At 33.9% G+C, this 18,828-nt stretch overlaps 1 protein-coding gene across 2 annotated transcripts in view; it reads left to right on the top strand.

Annotated features, from left to right (window-relative positions):
• LOC134536130 (GTPase-activating protein and VPS9 domain-containing protein 1) overlaps nt 1-18,828 on the top strand; it is a 173,520-nt gene that overhangs the window by 77,572 nt on the left and 77,120 nt on the right. For both annotated transcript variants that reach the window (XM_063375727.1, XM_063375719.1), the window contains exons 11-15: nt 3,810-3,948; nt 7,622-7,774; nt 8,096-8,272; nt 10,850-10,992; nt 17,795-17,990. In XM_063375727.1, coding sequence (XP_063231797.1) covers nt 3,810-3,948; nt 7,622-7,774; nt 8,096-8,272; nt 10,850-10,992; nt 17,795-17,990 — 808 coding nt within the window. The remainder of the gene's footprint in view (nt 1-3,809; nt 3,949-7,621; nt 7,775-8,095; nt 8,273-10,849; nt 10,993-17,794; nt 17,991-18,828) is intronic.

Below are 18,828 nucleotides of genomic sequence, written 5' to 3'. Positions count from 1 at the left end.
CCTAATCGGCTATCAACCATTTATTCCATTATTATTCATTTCTGACTGGGGGACATGGTTTGACCCGCGATATACCCGATTCCGCGATCAATCGGGGCGCGATATACCGGGAGTTTACTGTATATAATTACATTTTTAGGAACACGATTACTGCCGTGATTATTCACAATCACTTCCAAACTGATACATAAAATGTAATCATGGAAAATCTCGGTCGAGTTTGTTAATGGGCAATATACAACAAAAGGGGTAAAAGTGGTGAAGGTTTTTTGAAATACTGAAACTGTAACTCCCATAATATGGAAAATATATCATGTCCGTTTGAATGTATTATAATATAAATTTTAGGAGTAATTCCAAAATATTTTGTCTGAATAAGATTTTAATACAACCTATTATTATTGCAAGGGTTTGAAAAATCAATAGATGGAGGACCAAAAAAATTATACCTCCCTGTAGGCACAACATTGAATTCGTCCAAAATTACGTATTAGTCTAATAATTTTTATCTATAACTTTTATGTCAAAAATTTTTGATAAGATGAGCCATTGCTACATGGGATTGAAAAAAACTGGGTAGAATTTTAAACTAAAAAATCATGTTATTGTCAAATAATTTTGTGTTAGAGATCTAGGTGTCTTGCTTGATAATAAACTGTACTTTCATAATCATAAAGAATCTCTTAGATCTCAATGTAATAGATTATTAACTTTGAAAAATGATTATATTTAATTATGAATTTTTTTGATGTATTATTCTTGTGTACTTCACTTGTAATTTATAACTGTTTCTAGAATTTCTTTGATACTTTATATTTTATACTTTTTATACTTTGTACTTTTATATTTAGTTTTTGAGATGTTATGTTTATTTATTGTTTTGGTGTTGTATTGTCCTTACTGTTAAAGTATTCGTCCGATATGTTTGTCTTGTCTTTTAAACCAACCACCTAAGGCCTTATGCTGTAGGTTGGTATGGTACAATTGTTATATATAAATAAATTGATATTGAATTTGTTCTAATTTTCTTAAAAAACCATGTATTATTATCTACAACATTCATCTTAAATAATTTTTTATGTGATGACCCATTACTGCAAGGGGTGGAATAAACAGGGTTTGAATGACAAAAACATTCATAACTCCGTTAGCAGGCATACTATCAAATCTATTCAAATTGTTTGCAAACCCTACAAATATTACCTAAAACATTTGTGTAAAACAATTTCTGATACAACTAACACTGCAAAGGGTGGATAAAAAGGTTAAAATACAGAAATAATTTCATAACTCCCTTAGTAAGCGCACCATCAAATTCGTTTAAATTGTTTGTAAATCTTACAATACATAGATGATTTTCGCCTTGGTTAAGTTATTGCTAGCTTTGTGGGTGATGATTTTCGCCTTGGTTAAGTTATTGCTAGCTTTGTGGGTGAAGCAGGTTTTCTGGTACTGTGTTCCTGTGAGGATAAAACGGCCAAGCAACTAGTAGGTTCAGTAGTTAAGTATTAACTTTGAACTTGGCAACTATCAAATCTACACAAGGATTTCCGAATTAAAGTAATCAAAATTTATGGTGTTATAATTTGAAACCAAAATAATAGTTTGCTGTTTGTGTGGGTTAACTGGGGAGCTGAACTAGTGATTGGTCTTTAAATATACCAATGTTTTCAATTAAAACTAATGTTTACTTTATACGATGACAAAGCAGGATATCTGCATGCAAATAGTCACTTAGGGACAACCAACCTCGGAGCGAAGATCTAGTAGATTTCAATTTACCTGTATACTAGTAAACTAGGCAGTCCTTGGTCAACCTCCACACTTAATTCTGGGAATGCCTCGTAGAAAGATTGTTTGATGACCTCGATTCTCGTAGTTCCAAATCTTGTATTCTCTAACCCTAGACTCCCAAACTCTGGACTGGATCTGCTGGTCCTCCTTTTGAACTGGAATAAGGTACTGGCGTTGTCCTCGGAAGTGGGCTGGATCGTTTCTCGTTACCTTCTTGTACGTCAGTGGTTCACCTCCGAGATCTTCGATGTTGCTTGCTCTTCAGACCTTATTTACTCCAAATATTGACTTTAATTTATTTCTTGTAGTTTTCGTAAAGTCTCAATAGTATTAGGTTGATTCCACCATTGGTGTATGCTGTATTTGAAATCATCAAAATTGTCGTCTATAATATTGTCGACATGTGCTTTAATACTAGGCAACGACAGTTATTTATTATAATTTTCACAGAAATCTTATTTTCTTGTTATATTTTTAGTAGATTATAAATCTTGAGTCAAGTCTATCCATATTAATACAGTTATACTATAAAACAATTATGTTTTCCGACACAATACAGAAACACGTCTCTTCCAAATTGTGTTCAAGATTCAACTACAAATTTTCCGTTGCTATAAGTGTCTCTTATGTTTATTTCTTTTAAAGATAAACATTTAAATTCAGGTGAATAGATACGCTGCAGTTAAAGTGAATTGACCAATCACGGTTTGGCTTACAATTTCACAACCTTGCATATATTTGGTTGAAAATAATTAATACAACAGATTTCAGATTACTTAAATAATGAGAATATTTGCTTCAGTTCTTTAGATACCGTTCATATCAACTGGTAGTCCACCAAACTTGTAATAGACTTTAAAGTTCACAAACTCGCAAAAAAAAAACTATTTCGTTAAATAAATGCTGTTATTTATGATATTATTGAATTTATAAACACATATTATTCCAAATAAAAAATAACATATAAGAAACTAATGCTCTGCTACAGATATGATGAATATTAAAATGTATTTGGCCAAATTACATGTTATTCTTGTTTTTTGCTAGTAAGGCTGAAATTATACCTTCCTATCATCATATTGCCACTATTAAATATAGTATTTACCTGCATATGGATATCATATTTTTTGCCAATGTTTAGTTTTAAAAAATGTAGTGGCTCCCTTATGCGAGTTTTTCACTTTGGAGAAAAAATAGTTAGATTTTATAATTGCAGTAGGCCTTTGAGTATGTGCATAAGTAACGCTTATGTGTTGGGTTTTAATACATATATATAAAGTCACAAGTACTAAAAAATTGATCAGTTAAATATTTTGAGCAGTGCGTGAAAAGTACCATGAATGGTGCCGTTGTGCTACGTTGGTCGGCTGCCCGCCTGGCTGGAAGAGAGGAAAATCTAAAAATAAAACCAGACAGACCTTATGTGTATGTACTGACTCATAACTAGGGGCGACCCTTCTGTGGGTAAATATGGTATCTGTTGAAAATATTAGTGTCTTCGCTCTCCCTCCATTTTTTGTAATTTCAGTCTGTTAGGTGCATTTTCTTTTTAGTTTCTGCCCAACACAACCAGAACATGTTGGTTTACTTTTGTGTCTGTTGTATTTTTAATTTTAATACTACTTAATAACTATAAAGTCCTATAAATAAGTTTCCTCAATCCCCTTTTTTCTATTCACTTTGTTGATTTTATTTCTTTATCCCTAACTTAGTAACTGTTAAATATAATTTATATTGAATTATGTTAGGTTACTATAAAAAAAATTTGAAACTATACTTTTGGTACATTAAAAACTCCAACTTGCCTTTTCAAAATTATCAACCAACTACATCAAAACACATTTTTACATGCCTAAGACATTAAATTTGTCTAGACACTTGTTATTTTTGTGAACTTTTTTATAATTTTTATTATGACACTGTGTAATGTTAGTGATGTGCATGTTAAATTGTTTTAAGATAAAAAGCAAAGATATATGATTCGTGAGCTGTTTTTCAGTATGATGTATTTTCAGGTTCTCTGTATTGATAGCCAGAATACTCGTGTGCAAGTTAATGTTCCTCCCAATCATGATGTGGATGGCATGGGAGAACGGACGGAGAGTCATGAGAAGCGTACAAGATTCTCCTTGTCTCATGATGATGGCTCAATTGGTAAATCTACCATCTTGTTCTATTTTATTTGTATGGTAATACTACAAATTTGTCAACAGGCAACTTGCAAAAACTGATAATTAAACCTCATTTATATAAATCTGAAGGGACCATAATTTAGCACTTGATAGTAACAAGGTTTTTTATTTACCAACTTTTTTGCAAAACAAATTAATCACAAATTGTGCTTTCAGAAAACTTGCACATAATTGTATACGGTACCAAATGTGGGTTTTGTATATACACACACAGGCACTTAAAGTCTAGACACCTGCGAGTACTCGAAATTCGAGTTTCGAGTCGAGTTTTTTAGTAATACTCGAACTCGAGCTCGTGGCTTTTCAACAACTCGAAATTCGAGCGAGCTTTTCTTGCACTCTACCTATAGAAAAAAAAAGACTCTCATTATAAGGGAATAAAAGTCTTACAACACTATTATCCTTTACTTTATAATGTAACATGATCGACCGTATACATGAACACATCATTTTTACGTACCCGGGATTTACGAATTTCCGTGATGAATTTTTTTTACTTCTATAATTTTCCGCATAGTTTTAATGTATCACTTTCCTGCTTTATGCGGAAGTATTTCCCACTTTATGCGGAAACATTTCCCGCATTTTACTGTAAAAAGCGTTTAAATTGTCCGGGGTCTCATCATTTACGCCATAAAATGTGTGATATAAAGTCCCGTTTAAAATTTTTATGAAAGTTCCTGCCAGTAATGGCGCACGTAAATATAAATATGAAGAAAAGACAAATGAACAACAACTTACGAAGAAATATGGATGATGTACCATAACTACAGTACAATTCCAATAGTTATCTTAAGATAATTACCATAAAAAGAACTAAAGATTCTTTGTGGATACCATAACTACTGCAGAAGCATGATAGTTACCACATTTGCACTATAGTTGCCGTAATAACCGAGATGTGTATTTACCGTAATGGTAATGTATTTATTTAGGACATATTAAAAAAAAAGGATGTTAAATCTTGATATGTACGGTTGGCACATGTTGCTAAGAAATAATGCGATCTGAAAGAATGCAGTACTACTACGAAAAGTGAAAAGGGTACTCGTGGATTTTTAGGTTATGGCAGTCTCTTTCGTTTTTCAGTAATATCGGCCGAAAATTAACAAGAGTATTGGAAGTTGGCAGAAATGCCGATTCAACTAAATATTGGCAAAATCGGCTTCTTCAGTACAGCTCTACATTTGATGACATGAGTAAACATATTTCAGACTACAGGACATTGAAAAAGACTTTAATTTCCATGTAGGTTTATTGCGCGTAAGTTTTTTTTGCAAGTGTAAATTGAATTAAGTAAAATGCTTCTATTTTTATTACTTTAAATTGATTAAACTTAATGACAAGTTACAGATATTTGACACTAATTTTGAGGTTAAACAATTTGGTAAATATGTAGAGTAACGGTATATGCGAAAAAAAATGCTAAAAAACCGAAAATACTTTTATTCTATGCTCTTTCACTTCCTCTTTTCAAATCAACCGGCGGAGATAAGAAATTCCAAATACTTTAGGAGATATAGAATTTTTTAATTTTGCAATACAACACCTGTACAACTATTAGACCGACGCAATTTTTGTTATTTTGCCGTGTGTTCGTGAATGCGTAATAAATAAAATGGTCGATTAGGTCAGGTCAGTTACATTATTAATACTTTCAAACTAAGCGGACATAAAAAATAATGTGAATTAATTTCAATGGTTCGTCTTCTTTAGTTTTAAAGTATTTATAATGTAACTGACCTGACCTAACAAACCCGGACAATATCCAAATAAAAAATAAGACTTTAAAATTAGAAACGTTAAAAACCCACCTAAGTTGGAGGCGGGTACATTTCCTTTGCCATTAGAAGGAAATGATGTAGTCGTTCACCTACGTCGCGATACCTCCGACGGATTAATAAATAAATAAATAATCACGTATTGGTTCATTTGAATACTGGCCAATCACGGAACTGTCACGTGACAAAATTATCCAATAAGAAACATAATAGATACTCGTAAACCAGAAACAATGGTGATCGCCGCATGAATACCCAGGTATTGTGATGAAAATTAAAAAATTCGATATTCCTAAAGTATTTGGAATTTCTTATCTCCGCCGGTTGATTTGAAAAGAGGAAGTGAAAGAGCATAGAATAAAAGTATTTTCGGAATTTTAGCATTTTTTTTCCGCATATACCGCGACTCTACATATTTACCAACAATTTTACTAAAGCATTCCAGCCACACAGGTTGCCAGCGAGAGATGCTTCTCATCTGCTGTAAACACCATCTCCAATCGTAGAGCTAATTTAACTCCTGAACGTGCAGAACAAATTATTTTTCTGCATGATAGATTGAAGAACAGAATTTAATACTCTATGACAATCTCTCTCAGAATTTTTGTGCCGAAAAGTGGAAATGTTGAAACAATGTGAATGTACTTTTCAAACAACATGATTTTTGGTGCTCAGTTAGTTGAAGCTCAGTAAGGACTCCAGAAAAATTGACAAGGATGAAATTATTCCAAAGTTATGTTACATTTACACAAACATATACGTACTTGTAAACTGTGGTTATGTTAGTTGGATGATATCAGTTACTAATGAACCAATGGAAACAGGTTAGATTCAATGGAAAACATGTTTTTTTTCCTAGCAGTGCAAATTATAAAAGCACTCTGTAAATAGTTACCCAAAATTAATAAGCCCACTTCATTTTAATACTTTATTCAAACATTATACCTACTAAGTTTAAGGTAAAAATAATTTCCCAAAAGTGTAACTGTATCACAAAAGCTCAAGCTTCGAGAACTTTCAAGTAGGCTCGCTCGAGCTTGGCTCAAAGTAAAATTCTTAGGCTCGCAGACCTCTAATGTAGGTCTATCTATTTAGTAGGCTAACAATGATAATGGTTTCTTTTTTTATTTCCATATTTTTCTCAAAAGTTCTCACATTTTATTACTCCATCACAGTAAATTTATTTATGTGCAATAAACTGAAGAAAAAAAACTCGAACTCGACTCGATACTCGCGAGTATTTTAGCAAACTCGCTCGAGCTCGACTCGAAGTGAAAATCTTCTGCTCGCAGAAGCCTAAGTCTTAAACACATGCTATTCTTATAGAGCATTTACATCATTAAAATTCATAAAAGCTTCATAAATCACCTACAAGGAGGCACATCATTTTGGAAGCATTTGTACTTTCACCCCTTTTCCCCCTCATGCACTAAACATTAATTTATTTTTTTTTAAACCTTTTACTGTCTCTTTTTTATCTTGTTTGTATGTATTATCATATTTACATATCTGATTAGAGGCCACCTCTACATTGTGATGTCCCTCACCCCTCCCCCCTCTGAAAAATAAAACTTCATCAGAATCATTTTCAGCCTGTAATTTTTATACATCCTTCACTGCTGTGTGTTATTTTCGCATAACCTATATTGGTTATCTACTGAAGAGTTGTTAATCTATTTTGCAGAGTGCATAACTATGAGTTAGTAATTACTATCTCAAGAGTTTCTTTCTTATTTTTGAACTTGCGATGCAGATGTGCCACATTTTTTGACACAATCACTGTTGGTAGTATGTGACAAATTAAAAAAAAAAAAAATGTAGCTCAAATCTAATGGGCTCTGCCTTTGGTACTAGGCAACACCAGTGACAACCTGGAAGCAGTTTCTGAAGCAGCTTCCAATCACAGCGTGGCGTCATCTCTCGAGATGGAGACGGAGGACCAGAACGACAACCTCTCTGATATGGTGTCTGCCAATGTTTCTGGGAGAGGAACTCCAAACATCTCAGGTTTGTAGCTTGTTTTGTACTATTTGAATACCTTATTATTAGTATAAAGTTCTGGTTCAAAGCTTGAAAAGTCAGATTTTTATATGTAGTTTTTAAATTGAATTGAATTGAATTGTTTGTCTCAACATTTTTTATCTTGACATGATTTTCCTTGATTATATTGCTAAACTTTTTATTTTTTGGGAAATATATTCAAAATCACTCCTCATTTGCTTTTGGTTTGTAACTCTCTCAAAGATTTTGTTGATCCTTCACAATTATGAACATGGTGCCAAATCATGTAAACTTTTATTCAGCTAGTTAATCAATTTTTTTTGTTAGGTCGAGACACCCCCTCGTCGCAGATCACCGAAGGTGAGGAAAGTACAGGTGTAATGAGAGGTTCAGTTGGAGAACCTCGTCAGTCTCTGGACTTCCCTCACACGACAAACAGCAAACAAAGCCGTTCTGACATTGACGACAAGTTTGGAAAGTTTGAGATCAAGAAACTGATTGAAGGTTAGTGATTTGTGACCAGTCTGATCTGCGACTCTCTTTTGTCTTTAAACATTGGAAAGAGAGTGGGTACCAAGTTAATTAGTAACTTATCTATACAATCTTTAAATGATCAATGCAATGCTTAATTTTGATTTAGTACAACTCTTTGGACATACGCCATTGCAGTTTTGCACTGTTTGTTATGGAAAAAATTCAAGAATTTAAAAATAAGAAACCCTGAATAATACAGCATACAGATGGACCCAGCGATTATACTAAACTGGTATTATGGACAACATGCTGATAACAGCAATGACAGACACAGTCAAACTTCACAAATAAGACAGCACAAGAATTCTGTGGAAGGAATTGAGTCATCAAAAAATAACAGTACTGACATATCAGTCTGTTTATGTCTGATGACTGGAATAGATGCCGGTTCCTAAAATGTCACAACTGTTTTATCATAAGAGTCCTACTTGTTCATCGGTGCTTTCATCTTGATGTTGTCCATATGCCTGTTTAGTTTTATCATTGGGTCTATCTGTTCAATCTATTTTCCAGGGTTTCTTGTTTTTACATTCTTGAATTCTTTCCATGATAAACAGTGCAAAACTAAAATGGCATTTGTCCAAAGAATTGTGTTAAACTTATCTATATGTCAATAATATAATATATCCTTATCTCACATGGGAATATGTTCTGTAGTGTCAACAATTATCCATCATCCCCTTTCATTCATTCTTCATCCCCTTTCATTCATTCTTCCATGTAATCATCCATTCTACCCACAATAATTCTAGTTCGTATCAACCAATCATTTCACCAGATGAATCAAGTAATTATTATTTTGTCATTGATCAAGTAGTCATGTCATTAGCAATTCATTAGTCATTTTATCTTCATTTTTTATGATTATTGATGATAGTATGGTGTTCTTTTACATCACAGTTCCATTATACCATTTCTGTCTCCACTTGCTTTGTTCCTGGTGTGGTTCTTAATATTCTTTTATGAACCATAACTAGAGACCCAGAAATTTTTTGAGAAGCTAGTCTTAAAATTCTTGGGTGACAAGAGACCAAAGTTATTGTATAAAATTTAATAAATTTCTGATTAAAAAATAAATTTCTGTAATGGTAAAGCATGCATACCAAATGAATAGCAGTGTAAAAGTATATAACATGATATTAATTAAAACTAAATTAGTTACACTCAGCAAGGAAATTTCAAAGAAGCTAATTTTTAATACTTATTGAATAAAAGCAAGTGGACATGTACATATGTACATGATATGCAAAGGAAGGGTTAAAAATTCCACCACCACCACTACCACCTCAAGCAGGAAACATCCCTCCCCTCCTCCATCAAGAATATTTTGTTTGATTACTGAATCAGTATGGGCCACCGAGATACTTGGTTGTATTTTCTTCCATCTTGGTGTTGTCTGCCATTAAACAGCAACATATAGGTGCATTCTTTTAAATAGCCTAAAATATTACTTTGTTTATTCAACACATTTTATCGCTACATTATTATTTTCTTAAAGATAAATATAAATGTCTCAACAAGTGAAATATTTTACCTTCCAAACCCTGACTGTCCAAAATTAAAATTATTATACATAGATTTTTTTAAAATTAATTCATGAAAGGTTTGAGAATTGAAAACACCTGATATATTTAACTTGCATATTATTAAAATTATGTAGTTCCCACTATTTATTAGTTTTTAATTATTTTTAATAAATTTGTTTCACAATTTTTCTGGGTGTCTAAACACAAGTTATAATTTATTGTTTTTCTAATTTTCCCTCACAATAATGTAGTAATTTTAATGAATTGTAAGCATCGTCATTACGGGTGTAACAATTTGAATCAGTAGTTATACATGTATCAGTAAAATAAAGTGTTTCAGTAAGTAATTTTTAATGCAGTGAAATCTCTATACAACAAAACTGAAGGAACTGAATTTTTGTATGTGTGTTAGAAAGGATTTCTATTTAAAGTAGTGGAACAAATCAAGGGTAGTAAGCTTACGGTGTCAGATTTTTCATTTTTCCTGTACACAATACATGAAATTTTAAGTGAGACTGACACAAAAATTGTAGTGCATTTGTTATATTAATTAAGTTCTAAAATAAATCATTTATAGAAGTAATCTATCCCTATTAGAATATTTAGTCTCATGCTACACTTGACTGCCATTGAATTTTTTCAGTCATTCTGCCCATAAAATGCAGTGAAAAAGTATTTTCTTAAATAAATGAGTAAAACTGCTTAACTTGTATTTTTCCTATTCACCTTGGTTTGGTATTTTTAGACACTATGATTAGATACATATTTTATGTTGATTTAATAGTAGATTCAAGGTATCAGCAAAAATTTTCTAACTTTTTATAATTTAGAAATACTTCAGTTTGTATTAGACTGATTCTACTGTAGCTGTCACCAATGTCCAAGGACTCTTTTAAACTATAATTGCTTAGTGAAGTGTAGAGTGGACAGTTTCTTAAAGTTGGTGTTTATATTTAATTTGGACTAGTTTTACAATCTCCAAGGGTTAAATATTGTATTTTACTTTTATGTGATGGTCTAGGTGACGAAACAGTGTCCATGGTTAGTGACACATGGAGCACAGATGTGCTTGCTAGCGACAGCGAGACTGTGGAGCAGTCGGAACGCATCTATCCTCCAAGCATTACGGAGAGCGCTGTGCAGCAGTTAACAGAGGCCACACAGGTGGGTAAGCTGTGCTCGATAGAAACGTGATGCTCTTTGCACAGTGTATCATTGTTTTTTTTTCCTTCATACAATTTTAAAGAAATTTAAAAAATTTAAATACTGAAAAAATTTTTAATATACAAAAAAAAGTTGTTGGGTTGGTCTGTTTTAAGGAGATTTGGGTAATGCTTACATGCATAACTATCATCTATACTACAGTAAAACCTTTTTGTTGCGACCCCATTTATTGCGACCACCACTCTTATTACAACCCAATTTCGAGGAACCGTGAAAAAATTGCAGAAAATCGGACAGAAAATAAGTTTTTTGTGGTGAGTAGCATGTTACTGCGTTTCTCTTGCCGAGTGCCGACTTGTTTTAACTGCCGCAGCGATGTTTATTTTGACAGCTCAAGCAATCATCTTTTCCCGTGGGTTGATAGAAAAAGGTCGCTTCTCCCAGCAAAAAAAAAAGAAAAGAAAAAGGCTACGCCACTTATTCCCCACGCAGGAAACACACAGGCTGCCGTCTGTCTTCCCCGCATTTATCTTTCTTCTAACATTCCACGTCTCGCCTCTCGCGCGAGCAATAACGCAGCGACCACGCATTGGGCCGTTTTATGCTTTGTTTGGTGACAGCAGCTTGAATTTATTCGGTACAGTAGAATCCCGCCGATGCGACCCCCCTCTGATGCATCCATTCTGTTTATACAACCTTTTTTGAGAAACCGTGAAAAATTTGAGCAGAGAAAGTTGAAAATTTGAGTAACATCGGCTGAAAAACAAGTCTGTTACACTTTGTTGGGCGCTGTGTGTTCACGTTTATCTTGGCGAGAGCTGGACTGTCAACGCGGCAGTGTCTAGCCAAGCTCGGCCCGTCCACTATCGCACGAAAAGCCATCTCAGCTGTTATTCTCTTCATCTGATGAGTCATTTTCTCTTGAAGAAATTTCTTGTGCCGTTTTTACTGCCTGGCTGCCAAGGTGACATCGTGAGTCTCTGCCTTCCGGAACTTGATAACTGCAGCTATCAAGTTTAAATTTTTTCCTGCAATGCATAAAATTTATCCTTTTTAATACCGACTTCTTTATTTTTGTGCAATAAATGACCTTACACTGAACAGACCAAAAATCTTATGTATATTTTGGCCAAAACATATTTGTTAAATTAATAAAACTGTTTGTGTCGCCAATCTTACTTTCTCTAAAATAATAACATAGATTTGTTTTAAATAAAATGTAAACAGTTACTCACTTTGCCGGATAGCTTTCTTCATAGTACACTACTTCATGCACTCCGGAAGTTATTTCGTTTTCAATCAGTCCTTGATGGCTGCAGTGAATTCTTGATAGGCTCTGGTTTTCCAATTCTTCATTGACATGGTTTTGTTTTGGTATAGTTTTTTTTCCTGTGAATAAATTGATAATTCAGTGCCAAATAAAAAAAATGTACACATTACACATTTTAAAGGTTAATACTACAACGTTAATACAAACACATATTATATGCTTCGACTGTGAGGAGCCAGAGTTTGTTTCCCCCCATCCCCCTTCCCAACAGGGAGCTCAGTCTGTCCAAACTAATAACTTATGGATGCATTACATATCATAAACATACATATTTAACCTATATATTTTAAATAAACTTTTCAATATGCGACTGTTCATCTAAGATAACTCAACATTATGGTGGGGAAGGTGTTGGAGGTGAGAGATCACAAGGTAGACTAAGTTTCGACTACGCAAGCTAATGAACGCCATCTGTATTTTGTATGACATATTACAAAAAAAACTGACCTTTTACTCCAGTATGCTTTGAGATGAGTAGCTTCATTTTTCTTTCTTGTTGCATAAATATAAAGATGATTCTTCTTTATTTTCTCCAGTTTCTTTTCTCACCCATTCTTGAAAAAGAAATCGTGCATATAATAGTACTTCTCGATGCTGTTACAAAGCCAAATATCGATCTAACAAGGGGTAAAAATAACAGTCGCTCAACTTTTTCCGCCTACAGGTAACCTCCACTTGGCTCCGAGTATGCCTTACTGAGTCTTCTCGCCGCGCGATATGGTGGGCGTAGAATGGTTGAGGTTTTCTCTGGGAATAACTGCCTGAATCATAGAATTTATTACTTCCGGGTCATTCCATGCCATTTCACACACCTGTTGACATCACCATCACCAAATTCAATGAAACTTAGGGCTTTAACAGTACAGGTGCAGGAAAGTGAATTCTCAAAGTTACAGCCCCCTGTGAATAATACTTTTTATACAGCAGGGTTGCCAATTTGTGGAAAAAGTGGAACTGTGTTAATGCCTTACTAGAGTAGTTTTAGTGAACATGGCCTAATTCACAATGTTCTAGTGTTTGATCCCAGATCCATCCCAAAATGAAAGTTATGTCACTTAGACCAATATCGCACTTCATAACATATAATTTTTTCACATTTTTCAAAAATATACTTTTCAAAAATTTCAAGGTCACAGGTTACATGAACATGACCTTGAAACAAATTTCTTTTAAAATTCGTAAAACTTATTTTTATCTCAAAGTACACTTTTCTAGCTTTCTATTGAGCCCTACATCAAGGTTCTCACTCAACTACAAATGAAGTTACAAATATTTTTATTGGACCTCGCGCAGCAAAAATTCCACTTTTTCCACAAGTTGGCAACCCTGCTGTATAAAAAGTATTATTCACAGGGGCTGTGCCTTTGCTAATGCACTTTTCTGCACACCTACTGCTAATTTGCCGAGTTTTTTTTTAATTCTGAGATGGTGATGCCAAAAATTATTATTTTCTGGTTGATTTGGCATGGAATGACCCTTCCCGACCAGGCGGCCTCAGCGGTAGACACTATTCCTGCGAACACATGTGCTTATCACGATATCCGATACCCCGACGCGCTGATAAGGCGACCGAGCAGCCGTCAGACGAACTTCCCCTCCACTGCCTACACAGCAGGCGCTCGCCCCACTCCTCGGCTCCAGTCGCCGGCTGAAGAATACGCCGCGCGAGGGAGACACTTCCCGGCAGAATAAATGTGCGGAAATGCATTTCGTCGTAGAAGAATTCTGGGAGTTTTTCAGCGGTGACCTATGTATTTTTTTACACCATTTTAATCAACGATTAATACTCTATTGTTGTGTGTTTATACTTTTTTTGTATGCATTACACACGATACATAAAACAGCTGCGTAAAACCACACATTCGGAAATATTTTTACCTATGTTACGAATTTTTAAAAGCATTATAAAAATCATAGATCGACCCATTCATCCTTTCCCTATACACGCAAAAAAAATGACAGTGTTATCTGTAATGGGAAGCTGCAAATTCTTCTTAACAAAAGGCCCTACAATCACGCCCTGAAGACTGTCTGTATAGGCCTCTTAAGCCTCTGCCGCCAGCCAGCCGAGCTTCGTGTGCGCCCACTCGCGTTGCAGAACCTACAGCTGCCATATTTTTAAAGGAAAAGTCCCATTATTTTTTTGTTATTCTTACATGAACATTATTGGAAGTATTAAAGCCGACACAAAAATACGCTGTGTTAAAATTAACAGATTTTAATGATCTTTCATTTCATTTCGTTTTTTTTTTTTTTTTAATTTTTTTCTGATTTTCACATTTTGGTCAAAATGTCCAATTTTTTGGCGGTTCCCGAGAATGTATTCGTAAAATCACTGCTGCGTTAAATCCGGGGTTCGTGACATCGGGGTTCTAGTGTATTTAACTACGGCAAGCAGAAAACGTACATGTAAACTAACCAGTAAAAATAAACTGTCTTTTGATTTATTTTCTTTAGAGGTGGCCTGTAGAGCGACGAACTTGTCATGAAGGTTGAAGTGGGTTTAAAGCAAAGCCGTCTAGCATTGTGAGTGACAGCATCCTGCCATTGTACGACCGGGGGGGAATCAACTTAAAATTTCGGAAAACATCTATTACGACCCCCCCCTTTATTACGACCCTATTTCTGGGAACCGTGAGAGGTCGTTTCAGAGAAGTTTGACTGTATATTAAACTGTATCTGTCTGTCAGTTTGTTTCTTCGAGCATTACACAAAAACTACTGGACCGATTTTGATGAAACATTTTGTGTTTAAAAGCTTATTTATTGGCTTAAAAACTGGTGTATATTTTACCATGTTACGATGACGGGAACCGGAGTTATTACATAAAAACCACATTTTTGCATAGATAATTACTATCCTCCTTGGGGAGACCCGTCCACTTAGTGAAGCTTGCAGCAGCTACCGAACTAACAGTTCTTATAACAGTTCAGTTTTGAATTTCCTCAATAGATGGCTTTGCCTGGAATTTGAAACACGTTATCGCTTTGTGCGTCCATGACGTCTTTGCTCTAGCAGCATGCAAAAAATACTGGACCAATTTTTATGAAATGTTTTGTGTTTAAAAGCTTATGATTAGACTTAAAAAATCTTGCATATTTTATCTCGAGACCATAAGAGTAGTTTGAAAGAAATGAAAGATTAGGTTCTGTTTAAACAAAAAATGGCATCAAAGATATTTTAGGTTCTATAAAGAATTATGAATGAGACAATATCTTTTTAACACACTTTTATTAACCTCTATTGTAACTATGTAATCAAATCTCTAAAGTCAATTTTAATCTACTTATGATTGTTGTATCAATTAAAAACTTTGCAAGTATATGTAATCCGGTTGACAATACAATAATTTTATGACTATACTGTATTCTGAAGAGAGGAGGTGGGAGGATCATAGGGGCAGAAAACTGCTACTTTGGAGCTAAGAGCAAAAAACCACTTCTTTAGAGCTATGTGCAATAGCCATGCTTTTGTTGTATTCATGAGGCCGGGGCATGGTGGGAAATTTTCCCAAAGTCGACTGCCCCCCTCAGGGTGGTTTGTAATTTGGCGGGGGGGGGGGGGGGGGAGTAGATGTCATAAAGTTTAAAAAATAATCTCTTTTTTAATTTGTAGTGTTTCCAAGCCATTCAGGGACCTAAAACCAACCCCCTCCCCTCAGATGTCATTTGCCCCTGATTTTTTTAAAGTCTGGGAAAATTGAAGTATGTTGATTTTGACTTGCTTAGACCTTCAGGCACCATCGGACCCCCTTGTGGTGTGGGGGTCAATTATCCCCCAAATTTTTGGGACATTGAAAATTGATTTTGTAGTGCATTTTTAGGAATTGCTAAAAAAATATAATTCAGTATGAACTAAAAAAAAATCTTTAAATAAAAAAAACATGTATTCATTGTTTCATGATCTAAATAGTAAAAAAAAAAAAAAATTTAATTTTAAGTAATTTATTCAACAGCAATAGAATGAACTACAACTTTGTATTAAGTAATTTTTTTTAATAAGCTTAAAATAAGAATCCAGTAATAAACAAAAAAATTAATTTCAATGAAATAAAATTATGGGTGCTCTCTTCTTTCATTTTCATAATGACTCCTTTCTAAAAGACTAGACATTAGGGGTAGAAAATTTAAACAACTTATATCAAACGTGCATTGCTCTCATTTTTCATTTTCATAATAACTATCCTAATGAATATACATTAATGATAGAAAATTTAAGACAACAAAACAATGCTTTGTTTATTACTTGATTCTTATTTTAAGCTTTAAAAAAAATATTTTATGCAGATTCATCGTTCATTCTGTCGCTGTTGAACAAGTTACTTAATTATAAAGATTATTTTTTTATTTTTTAGTTCTTATAACAATGAAGCTTATTTTTTTAAAATATACTTTTATCCTATTTTTCAAACTATAAGTTGAACTTCAATAGATAGCTGTTTAGTTTTTTGCTAAGTTATAATAGAAGCAGTGGTTTTTACAGCACACATCACCTAGAACTAAAAACCTTGAAAACTTTACAAAAAATTACTACGAGAGTAGAAGATATTTATTGAGTGTTGACGATTGGCTCTCAATTGCTTTCATTTCGGCTGGCTATAATTGGATAATGGTTAATGTTGTAAGGTAAGATACAATTTTCAAATATTGTAAATAAATAAAAAATAGAAATTGTTAGTGAGTGTTTTAAAAACTTGCCAGTGATGTGTAAACATCTAACTCAGTAACAAGCAGATTTAAGTGTTCTCATGTTGCATAAATTTGGTTTAGTAATAAAAATCTACTCTCCGAAGCAAATCACGCGGGAGGTAATAAACCAAGGGTGAATAATGTAGAACTGAGAAAGAATATCTTCAAAAGAGGGAGAAAAGTTAATCAAGTGGGAGGGTGAATTTTTTTTGGGAAATTATATTTATTAGTATTAAGCATAACTATTAATCTACTCTCACGTACGATCATAAAAATTATACCAGTATTATACATTTCAAATTAAGATGCAATTATTTCAAAAATAATTAAATATTTTAGGTGTCTGAGTGGAATTGATAAAGAGGAAGCTTAATCTTAATCATTCTGTGCATGTAATAAAATTAACTGGAAGTGGAAATGTCAGAGATGACAAAATATAAATTAAAGTTAAAAGCAAACGTGTGTGTTTCACAAATTTTAAAATAGGTAGGCTAACTCATAAAATGGAAAGGTAAAAAAAAAAAGATACCTTATGTTTTCATCAAGGTAATATATCTCCGAACTCACTAAAACAAGAGTTTAAATCACCGTACTTAAACTATATTTAAAATGAAACACTATTACTTTTTTCAACAGTAAAAGGCACAGTGGTCATGCGATTAGAACATACACTTCCTCCTCCGCCCCCGCCCCCCCCTACCAATTCTCCCAATGCGACCGGGGTTAGATTAAAACTTAAACTTATATTGGCTCAAGTTTGAATCATTTTCGGGGTGTGTTTCAGCTGCTAGATGTTTCGGAGACAGCCTCCGAGGCGTGGAGCACCGACGTTCTTGCCTCGGATTCGGAACGCTTGACGGAAGTGGACACTGACGACACCGGTAGCGTGGCTCGTTCCGATGACACCGCCAGGTCCGAGGTTGAAGCAGAAGTGAGGGGAGAGCCAGAGGGAGGGGAGGTCACCCCTCCGTCAAGTGCACGTACGTCCGTACTTGGAAAATTATGTTGAAGCTTTTGGCCACATGTTGTGAACGAACATTTTGCTGACTAGCAACAATGTTTGTGTCTGAAAACTTTTCCTGCATTATAAAATTGTCTTCTAGATTATTAGCTCTTATGTCTTCAACTTTCTGATCACAAAAATAATTTTCAATGGCTAACTTACCTCTAATTACCTACCTACATATATTACAGTAGAACCCTGTTATAATGTTCCTGCATATAATGTTTTCCTGCTTATAATGTCATATTTTTAAAGTCCCAATATTTCCCCCATAAGGACAATGTATTTATTTCCTGCATATAACGTTCATAAATAGTGTAATTTCCTGCTTATAATGTTTGCTAACATTCAAAAAATGGGGAAAAAATGTTTTAAAACCAAATTATTCCAACACTTACGATAAAAAGTTTCCTTTATGTATGTTTATGTTTACAATCACTGCCATAAAATACATGAAGTTTGTTAAAATACAATTATATTAGGGATGGGTTGAGTACACATTTTTATCGATTCCGATACCAGTACCGATTCCTAAATTTCGATTCTCGATTCCGAGTCATTCCAGTTTTCGATTCCTGGTAATTCTGGTCACATAATTAAAACTACTTAAGAATTGAATGCATTACATAATGATAATAACATGTATAAAGGATAATTATAGACTTAGGATTAAATGTTGAGGGTTTTTTTTTTTTTCAATTACCAGTGAAGAAGCATTTTCACATAAAGTTTGTTTGCTAGTAAGTACTAGGCTGTGCACAATGAAGTTCAACATTTAGACAAGGTTCTTTAACAGGCGATAACGCCGATAACAT

Source organism: Bacillus rossius, chromosome 1 (assembly GCF_032445375.1).
Source record: "Bacillus rossius redtenbacheri isolate Brsri chromosome 1, Brsri_v3, whole genome shotgun sequence".
Classification (NCBI taxonomy): Eukaryota; Metazoa; Arthropoda; class Insecta; order Phasmatodea; family Bacillidae; genus Bacillus; species Bacillus rossius.
This window is presented reverse-complemented; position numbering and strand designations above follow the sequence as displayed.